This window comes from Tympanuchus pallidicinctus, unplaced genomic scaffold (assembly GCF_026119805.1).
Source record: "Tympanuchus pallidicinctus isolate F22 unplaced genomic scaffold, pur_lepc_1.0 scaffold3, whole genome shotgun sequence".
Taxonomy (NCBI): domain Eukaryota; kingdom Metazoa; phylum Chordata; class Aves; order Galliformes; family Phasianidae; genus Tympanuchus; species Tympanuchus pallidicinctus.
This window is the reverse complement of record NW_026294747.1, coordinates 67,042,872-67,053,123: the sequence shown is the minus strand read 5'-3', so window position 1 is coordinate 67,053,123 and position 10,252 is coordinate 67,042,872. Positions and strand designations below refer to the sequence as shown.

General features: G+C 51.7%; 1 protein-coding gene across 1 annotated transcript; it reads left to right on the top strand.

Annotated features, from left to right (window-relative positions):
* The first annotated feature begins 464 nt into the window (after positions 1-464).
* SHH (sonic hedgehog signaling molecule) lies at positions 465-9,692 on the top strand. Its single transcript, XM_052694904.1, has 3 exons — positions 465-1,006; positions 5,034-5,295; positions 8,935-9,692. The coding sequence occupies exons 1-3, from the start codon at positions 698-700 to the stop codon at positions 9,639-9,641; spliced, it is 1,278 nt and encodes a 425-aa protein (XP_052550864.1). The 5' UTR covers positions 465-697; the 3' UTR covers positions 9,642-9,692.
* Positions 9,693-10,252: the final 560 nt, after the last annotated feature.

Here is a 10,252-nt window from a genome sequence, read left to right as displayed (position 1 = left end):
CACGGCACTGTTTCCCCCAGAGCTCCACCATTTCCCCAATATGTTTCTATTTGCCGGGCTCCCCGCTAATTCGGCGTTTTATGAACTGCCCTCAGAAGCCCGCCTCGCACCCCTCGAACCTGATGTATTTTGCATTTATTATTATTATTATTACGCAGAGGCGTCTGTTCCCCTTACTGACAAATGTACCATTCTGCCAAGAAAGTTTTTATTTTTTTTTTTTAAGAGGAAAAAAAAAAAAAAAAAACCAGCGTGTAATTGATGTTATCCCAAGAAAGCGCAATCCCCGCCCCTTTCAGCTCCGAGCCCTTCAGGTAAAAGGAAAAAAAAAAAAAATCTTTCAAGAATTTGTTGCCTTTTTGAGGGTTAAAACATCAGAAGACAAGCTTGTCTCGCCTTGGCCAATCAGCTCTCGGCCCTGGCAGCTATAATATAGAACTAAAGGCAGACTCCTCTCACAAGCGTCTTGCTTTGCTACCATTAAAATCAGACCCTTTTTGTCTCTCGATTGCTGTCTCCCGACCAAACTCCGATGTGTTCCGTTATCAGCGACCTAAAGGCTGCCATTCCAGCACCTGTCTTGCTAGGGATCGGTGGATAGTATACGATCAGAAAGCAGACAAGGACATAGGAGGAGAGAGAGCTCTAGAGAGACAGCCAGGGATAGGCACAGAGAGCTGTGAAGTAATTGGATTCAATGGACGAAATGCTGCTGTTGACAAGAATTCTCTTGGTGGGCTTCATCTGCGCTCTTTTAGTCTCCTCTGGGCTGACTTGTGGACCAGGCAGGGGCATTGGAAAAAGGAGGCACCCCAAAAAGCTGACCCCGTTAGCCTATAAGCAGTTTATTCCCAATGTGGCAGAGAAGACCCTAGGGGCCAGTGGAAGATATGAAGGGAAGATCACAAGAAACTCCGAGAGATTTAAAGAACTAACCCCAAATTACAACCCTGACATTATTTTTAAGGATGAAGAGAACACGGGAGCTGACAGACTGATGACTCAGGTAGAGCCACAGAGATACCTGTATTTGTGTTTGTTAACCTCTCTGAGCACCCCTAAAGGACGCATCTGTCTTAGCATTTTTTTGAGAGCCCCCCTTTCCCTCCCCCCTTCCCCCCGCCCTCCAAACTCGGCTACTTTCCCCGTAATGTCAATGCCATCTCTCAGACAAGTTAGCGGGGCCGGAGCCGGCGGTGGGGGTTCGGTGCGATACCCGCCGGCATCGCCATGGCGTTCCCTGGAACTTGGGCAGGGACAGCCGCTCGCGTTCGTCCCCACGGATGCACTTTGCTCAAACGAACCGCATCCAGCGCGGAGTACCGCGGGCGCGCAGTGACCGCTGGGCCGCACGCTCCCGTCGCCGGAGGAGCCCCCGCTCGGGTTTATCGCTCGGGTTTATCTCTCTTTTCTTTCTTTTTCTTTTTCTTTCTTTCATTTTCTTTTTTCTTTTCTCTTTTTTTTTCCCCGCTGTTTCATTTCATTTTGCCCTTCATTATTTTATTTATTTTTTCCCTCGCGAGCGTATTCTATATTTAGTAGGCATGCAGTCGTGCACTCACAAAAGGCAGCTGAAGCCGGATCGACCATGGCTCTCCTGATTCCGTATGATAGAGCTCGTATTGCAATACCATCATTTGCGATTGTGCCCATCAGAGCGTAAATATATTGATATTTCTTTAAGGATGCTCGCCGTCAGCGCTCTGGTACTTCCATAGGGGAGGGACTTGCAACTTATCGGCATTGCATCACCTTCGGGTTTAAAAAATCTGATGGCACAAGGTTTACAACCGGGTAAATATTGGATCTCGGGCGGAATCGGATTGCGGAACCATTTTATGCAAAAAGAGAGAGAGAGAGAAAGAGAGAGAGAGAGAGAGAACCTCTCCGAGAGTCACCTCGTAATTATTATTCATGCTCACCAGAGAGCTCGGTGAAGTCAATTGCTCTGCCAATCCCGGAGTTTCTCAAACTACATGCAATCTAGGCACTGGAAATGGGTTTCCTCCAAATATAGGTCAACGGCGCTTTTTTTAATATTAATACATTTAAGCCCCACCTTCAGCGCTAGAACAGGACTCTCGGGGAAGGACGAGGCGGGGAGTGGACGCGGAGGGGGTGCGGGGAAATGCGGGGGGGGAGGGAGGGGAATTTCCCAAACTCTCCCCGCTCCTCGGCCTGATTTTCCGCACGTTTGCCGGCTCTCTCGGGGCGCGGGGCCACCATCTCCTCCCGACCACCTTAAATCTCCGCGTACCTCGGAGCGCGGCGACGCGCCTCTGCCGGGGCGGAGCGCGGAGCTCCGTGTGCGGTGCGCGGAGCTCGGAGCGCGGAGCTTCAGCCCCCGCGCCCCGCTGAGCGCTCCTCCGCCCTCTCTGCCTCCGCATCTCGCATTTTCAGCTCCACTTAACTCCTCTCTCGCCCATCGATCGCGCCGGCTCGGGTTTCACCCTTTCCTACGCGAACGGAGAGGAGGAGGAGGAGACGGCGGCGGCTCCGCGGGAGATGGGCTCCCGGCGGGGCACAGCGCGGCGGTGCGGGCGCGGAGGAGCGGTGCGGGCCGGGGGCGGTGCGCGGATGCCCTCCCGGGGCACGGCTCCAGCCGCATTAGCCGGCAGCGGGTGAACTCCTGACCTTCTGTCAACTTCCCTCAGACGAACGGAACGAAAACAAATAGTTGTGTTGTTTTTTTTTTTCTTCTTTCTTTCTTTCTTTCTTTCTTTTTCTTTCGGCTTGCCGTGCTTTAGGCACAAAGAGGGAAAAGGGCTGGGTTGGGGCAGAGGGGACCAGAGGAGAGGGGTCGGATTCGGGGGTTGCCGTCCCGCAGCCCCCCGCCCTTCGCCTCGAGCCCTTCAGGCATGGAAAGATCTTCCCCCGGAGAGAATTGTTAGACTCGGGGAATAGCCGCCGAATGCATTAGCCGAGGGTTAATATTAACTTCGGAGGGGGGTGGAAAAAAAAAAAAAAGGCAAACATGGCTCGGTAAGTCGGGTTCTCAACTTCGCAGGTGACAACAGCGGTTTGCTGAGGGCTGCCCCCACCCTCCCCCCCATCCCGGCCATTGGCTGGATTCGGCTGGGAGATAAGGAGGCCAGGTCAGCACGATAAAGCTGGAATTTGTTCGAAATAAAATAGCCATCTCGCCTAACGCGGGCACACGGCGGTGCGCGATGGGAGGAACTCAGAGATCAGCTTGGCATTTAGGAAGCCCACCAGGTTGTTTACACTGACAGGTACCTGTTAAGTGTTTCCTTCAAGCAATTCATTTGTGAAGAGATTAGGAGCTGGCAGGAGAGGGCTTGTTGAACAACTTCGCCTCCACACAAAGCGTCGGCGGAGGCAGCCCTGCTGAGCTTCACGGTGGCTGAACAGAATTGGGCTTGATTTGTGGCACACGACCCGATGAATTAATAAATAGTCTGGGCTTCACGGCTTTTGACTCCGACAATCCAGCTCAGGCAGAGTGAAAGGGAGGAAAGTCCTTTAGGAGGCCGTTCCCCTGCTTGATCCCCGACTCCTTGCGTTCTCCGGGCCAGAGGCCGGGAGGGAGACTAGCCACTAGAGCTGCTAGCGTGATATGCTACTATCATGATATCCTTGTATTGTGAAATCCTTCTATCGTGATATCCTGGCGCTGCGATATCCTGCTACCGTGATATTCTGCTATCCTGATCTTGTAAATACCCTAACATCCAGCCATCCCCATACCTTGCTTGTCCCCGTACAGCTCTGCAGGAGCACATCCATTCTCCCAGGTGTGCAAAGGGGGAAAGTAAAAAAATCCCCTGTGCTTCCTTGTGCTCTGCTTCAGGGAATGGGCTGAAAGCAGCCTCCCCGGCTCTTTGCACCGAGCGCTAGGCCACAGAGTCCAAAGTGAGCTCGTGATTGCTTTTGATATCTCTTGGGGCCATGTGTGCTGCTGGAATTGCTTTTTATTGTGGTGATAGACACATGGGAAGTTTCTTGTTGAACAATCTTGTCACGTCCCTCGGAGTGGGGTCGGAAAAGGGGTGGCCACACTTGGCCCTGCTGGGAGCTGGGAAGGGGCCTTTGTGGGACAGGGCGTCCCTCTTGGGGCTGTATGTGAGGGAGAGCTTCTGCTTGCCTCTTGCTGTGGCTTTACCCCATGTGCATCCGTGCTGTTTGTAGTCATGAGTAATTTCCCTCTGAAAAAGGGGGAAAAGTTGGCCTTGTGTGGTTTTACTAGCTGTGTGCCTTTCAGTCAAATGCTTTCAGTGCTGATTTCTTATGGCTGGGGGTGGCTGCAAGTCCCTCTCCCTGTAGAACTGGTCATTCCCCTTCATTGGCCCACACACCAATCCTCTACACTTTCAGGGCTCCTTATAGAGCTCACTCCTGAATCTGCCCACAGTGCAGATCTAGGTGAGCCCAGCAGCTCAGGGGTGTGAAGGAAAACACTGTAACCCTTCCCTATGAGGCCTGAAGCCTCTCATTGCACACAAAGGCCCCTCAGCATCCCTGTAACTCCTCTGCTTGGTCCTGTCCTGCTTTCCATTTTCCCTCTCTGAGCCGTGTTACCCTACATCCATGCCGAAAGCAGAGGGAGCGCTCCCAGCCCAGGTTGCTTTGAAGACTCTAATGAGTGATAGGCGAGGAAAAAAAACACCACCAACAAAACAACACAAAAACCAGTAGCACGTAAAGGCTGTTAAAGTGTATTGAGACCTCTTTCAACAGAGAATTAAGCTGAAAAGACCGGGGGAGACATTCCGGGGAGAATCTGTGACTCCCAGATACATGGCGAGTGTTTGTTCTCGGCAGAACTTTGTTCTGGGAAGGGGACAGGGCACTTAGAGCAGGAATGCGGGGCTTTGAGTCCGCACACTCCGGCTGTAGGGCAGTTGCTAGGGAGAGGGAGGCGTTGCGGTGTTTCACCCCTGCTTGCTCCCTTTGGCTGGGGAGGAAGGGAAGGATGCGACCCTAGGGGTGCGGGGAGGCCGGTGGGGCATCTGATGTCGGTGACAGCAGCGTCTCCTCAACGCGCCTTTCCCTGTGTCCCCATGTCCCCGCAGCGCTGCAAGGACAAGCTGAACGCCCTGGCGATTTCGGTGATGAACCAGTGGCCCGGGGTGAAGCTGCGGGTGACCGAGGGCTGGGACGAGGACGGCCACCACTCCGAGGAATCGCTGCACTACGAGGGTCGCGCCGTGGACATCACCACGTCGGATCGGGACCGCAGCAAGTACGGGATGCTGGCCCGCCTCGCCGTCGAGGCTGGCTTCGACTGGGTCTACTACGAGTCCAAGGCGCACATCCACTGCTCCGTCAAAGCAGGTGAGGCGGGGGGGGACGCGCTGGGGACACCCCCGGGCTCTGTGCCCCAATTCCCCGTCCCATCAGCCCTGCCCGCCCCGTCGGGGTCCGGAGCGGAGCGCCCGCCTCTGAGGCACACGTGGGAGGGGGGAGGCAAAGAAGGAGAGGAGGGGATGCGAGAAAGAAAAAAGGAAAAAAAAAAAAAAAAGAAAGGAAGGAAGGAAGGAAGAAACCCAGCCAGCTGCAGCACCTCCTGCCAGCGTTAATTTCGCTGTCATTTTGCCCAGCCTTCCCACCACCGCCACACGCCCTTCTCCTCCTTCCGTGGGATCCGAGCTCTCCCTATCCGAAGCGATCGCTCATCTCGGGGCAGGAGCGGGCCGGGAAACCGAACACCGAGCGCGGCCCCTCCGCCGGGAGGCGCCGGGAAATTCCCAGCGCCCGATACGAGCGCATCTCTTTCTGCCTCCCCTCCCTGTGCTTACAACGCCACATGCTGTCTCAACCCGGGAACAGCTCATGAGAAACCCCGAGCTGCGTTTGGCGCTTCTGAAAGAAAATTATTGTCGTTTTGATTATTTTAAGTGAACACCTTAGCGTGTACCAGCCTCCTGGTGCTGTACAGCGGTGTTGTGAGAGCATCTTCCAGCCTGGAGAGTGCTGCAAGTGTCAAGAAGCACTTGGCTGCAAAAGAAAACAATGGGCTTTCTCTAAATATATCAATTTACTTCGAAACAGCACGTAAACAGCATTGGCTTCACCACGCCAGTCTGTAACTGGGTCCTGATCCACACTAGGACTTCTCCAGCCCACGAGGGCTTTGTCCTGGGAGTCCAACACTGCTTTTGTTCATGTCCCCCAGCTCTTCGGAGGCTCTGCAAAGCTGCCGGTCTCACAGAGATACGAAACGTCCCTTTCAATAGCGAGGATGGGCTTTATGGCTCAAGGTGTCTGATTGTGGCTCACAATAACCTTATTCCGAGCGCCCACCCTAATCCACCGCCATGTATATTTCATAGGACAGGAGCGACCCCGAGCTGCTCATTGAGATTCCGCACACGCGGACTTTGGGGTGACATTTAGTGCGTGTCAGGCGGGGTCGTGTGACTGTACCACGCGGGTTGCAAGGGAACGGGCCTGAATTCCACCCACTAGGTCTGGTTTCAAACTGTGGAAACCTCGTTTCATGACGGAGCATCTTATGAGAAGATTAAACCCCATAATGGCAGGCAGGAAGATTCTTTATCTAGATCTCTGTTTGCAAAAAGTATGATCCCGGAGACTGGAATGCAAAGAAGAGTTCCCCCAAGGCCTGAATTATTGTCACTGGGACAGGGGAGGGAGAGGCAGGGGTGGTAAAAGGGACATTGATAATGCGCTGCGGCAAGTATTTAGAGCGAGCTTCTACATTTAAAATTCAAATACACATCTTGAGTGCCTTGGAAAAGTGGCTCTGCTGTGCAAATAGTGCTTGGAAGGTCCTGGGTTTTTTGGAGAGTATGTGTGTGAATTGGCACATAGGGTTTCTGCACCTGAACAAATAGGGAGGGGGAGAAAAGGGGGGGAAGAAGCTGGGAAAAAAATGGAAGTGTCCTCTCTTCCAAGAGTGTCTGCATTTATTACATGAATCAGAATGACAATGCTGATCCTTTATTGGATTTTAATTAGAGAACCCAAACAAGCGCTGCTCAAAGAAGCAGATTTTCACACCTCAGCCAATTCACTGGCATGTTTGTAGAGCTGCTACAGTACTAGATCTATTCATCAAGTCCCTGAATATGCAAACAAAGCTCAAGCCAGACCTTTGGTGCAGGCTTGTACAAAGGTGTAGTTTGCTAGCAGAGGGCTCCACATAAAGCACATAGCTTGTTTGTTGCCATGTCCTCTCTGAAGAGGCCTTGGAGATCTCGCTGCTTCATTTCTGAAAGAGAAGTGATAAAGTCGTTAGCAAATCAATAATGTTCTTATTTTCACCCTTCCTGTCCTTCCTGAGAAAGTCATTAGGAGATGCTCAGAGTGTTTATGTAAATCATGATAGCTTCAGCACCGGCCACAGAAGCAAAACATAAAATCTGACTACATTTAGGAGATAAATTACCAGGACTCTAAATTGGCATAGTGACTAACTGGGAGAAACAAAGGGAATGCAAGGCAAGGATCAGAAATGCCATGACTGCAGCAAAGGCACTTGATAGCCCATGGTATCATGGGCTACAACCCAGTGCAGAGAAGTGAGACCCTGCAGTTCCTAGGCTAGGCCTGGAAATCAGCAGTACTCCTTTCGAACTGCACTGCACAAGGCTAAACTTTTCAGAAGGAATTTGCAGAAGAGACTTGAAATCCAGCAAGTCCTCTCACTGTTTCTGATTTGTTAAAGCCTACAATTATTTTTCCTGGTAGCTCTCAAAAAGCAGCAGCGGTAGCTACAGCATTCAGTGTCAAAACCCTGAACAATTCCAGCAACAGCTGAGCACTTGTTCAAGAAACATGGAGGTGTGATGCCTGGGGGCATGATTTAGTGGGCAATAATGGTGGTAGGTGGGAGTTTGAACTGGATGATCTTAGAGGTTTTTTCCAGCCTTAATGGTTCTATGATTCATGTGAAGGAGGTATCTGGGTTGGGTGCAGGCATAGGGATGCCCTGGGACCACTAACTCAGGACAGAACCCTGCTTTTGGTGGAGTGAAGTAGTGAGAGAGGGGTTTTTACATGCAGTTGATTGAAGTCTTGGGGACTGTATGGCAGTGGTGTTACAGGGAATGGGGTGCAAACCCCAGAAATGAAAAGGCAGTGAAGTCTGTGGGTGGAAGTCTTGACAAACTGGGCTTCTGTTCTTTCCACGAGAAAGCTATCCTGCCTTGTGGCATTTGCTGCCTGAGAGATGGGCTTTTTCAGTACAAAGTGCCATAAGCAGCAAACAGGGTCCTAGAGAAAAAGAAGACACTCTGCTTGTAGACCTAGCTCTACCTGCTGGCATCTGTGAGGTGCAAGGCAAATGGAACCAAGTGAGAAGTACTTCCAGAAAAAAAGAAAAAACAACCCTTATTCTGGAACAGCTATTTCAGCAGAAAAGTTTTGACTATCTTGCTCGAGGAGGTGAATGCAACTGAAGGGCTTGTAACTCAGCAGGAGGCCAAGCATGGTGGCATGGTGCTGGAAGGGTGTCTTGTAGCCAGCTGCAATGGGGACATGGTGGTTACCAGGACTGGTGGTGCTGGAGAAGACTGGAGAAGAGCAGGCTCAGGGGAGACCTAATCACTCCCTACAACTCTGTTAGAAGAGGTTTTGACAAGGTGAAGGCAGCCTCTTGTCCCAGATAGCAGCAGTATGATGAGAGGGAATGACCTCAAATGAGCCAAGTTCAAGTTGGATATTAGGAAAAACTTCCTCTTGGAAGGAGTTGTCTGGCACTGGCATGGGCTGCCCAGGAAGGTGGTGGTGGACTCACCGTCCCTGGAGGTGTTATGAAACGTGTAGATGTGGCACTGAGAGACATGGTTTAGTGAGCAATATTGGTGGTAAGCGGATGGTTGGACTTGATGTCCTTAGAGATCTTTTCCAAGCTTAATGGTTCATGGCTCTATGCTTGGGGCACGTTGGGAAATGTGTCCCTCCACATTGGTCATCCCTCTAACACCTTGTGTCTCTCTCCTCGTGCAGAAAACTCAGTGGCAGCCAAATCAGGAGGCTGCTTCCCCGGTTCAGCCACGGTGCACCTGGAGCACGGCGGCACCAAGCTGGTGAAGGACCTGAGCCCTGGAGACCGCGTGCTGGCTGCTGACGCAGATGGCCGGCTGCTCTACAGCGACTTCCTCACCTTCCTCGACCGAGAGGACGGCTCCCGAAAGCTCTTCTACGTCATCGAGACGCGGCAGCCCCGAGCCCGGCTGCTGCTGACTGCAGCCCACCTGCTCTTTGTGGCCCCCCAGCACAACCAGTCGGAGGCCACAGGGCTCACCGGCGGCCAGGCGCTCTTCGCCAGCAACGTGAAGCCTGGCCAACGTGTCTACGTGCTGGGCGAGGGCGGGCGGCAGCTGCAGCCGGCGTCCGTCCACAGCGTCTCGTTGCAGGAGGAGGCATCGGGAGCCTATGCCCCGCTCACCGCCCAAGGCACCATCCTCATCAACCGGGTGCTGGCCTCCTGCTACGCCGTCATTGAGGAGCACAGTTGGGCCCATTGGGCCTTCGCACCATTCCGCTTGGCTCAGGGGCTGCTGGCCGCCCTCTGCCCAGATGGGGCCATCCCTACGGCCGCCACCACCACCACCGGCATCCATTGGTACTCACGGCTCCTCTACCGCATCGGCAGCTGGGTGCTGGATGGTGACGCGCTGCACCCGCTGGGCATGGTGGCATCGGCCAGCTGAGAGCGGCTGGAGAGGGACAGAAATGGAGTGTGGGAGAGAGAGAGAGAGAGAGAGAGAGAGAGAGAGAAAAGGGGGGGTGGAAGGAGAAAAAAAAGAAAAAGAAAAAAAAAAAGAAATAACCCAAATGGAAAGAAAACAGAAAAAAAAAAAAAAAAGCAACAACAGAAAAAAAGGAAAAATAATACATATTTTTAAAAAAGAGCACGGATTAAGACTTAAAAATAATAATAATAAAATAATAATAATTAAGTAGGACAGTCCAAAGTAGACTTTAAGGGAAACAAAGACCCCGGGAAGTTCTGTTCCGTTTAGTTTATAAATATATATATATTTTTATTTGTTCTTTTGTTGTTTTGTTCATTGTTTTGTTGTTGTTGTTGGTTTTATTTTTTCCTCCTCTCCTGGATATTTATTTCTTTGGTATGTCGAATAGATGTTTTAAATGATATGAACCGGACCTTCAAGAGCCTTAAATAGTTTCTTTGATAATTTATTATCATGCGAACTGTTCTCACAGGGGAAAAAATTATTTTGTGAGGCCGAGCAAAACTGCGCAGAGTCTATTTTTCTACATGTCACGTGTGTCCTGACTTTCAGAAAGCAAAATTCCG

Coding starts and splice junctions, on each gene's coding strand:
- SHH (XM_052694904.1), top strand. CDS start 698: ATGGACGAAATGCTGCTGTTGACAAGAATTCTCTTGGTGGGCTTCATC. Junction 1,007..5,033: donor CTGACAGACTGATGACTCAG/GTAGAGCCACAG, acceptor ATGTCCCCGCAG/CGCTGCAAGGACAAGCTGAA. Junction 5,296..8,934: donor CCACTGCTCCGTCAAAGCAG/GTGAGGCGGGGG, acceptor CTCCTCGTGCAG/AAAACTCAGTGGCAGCCAAA.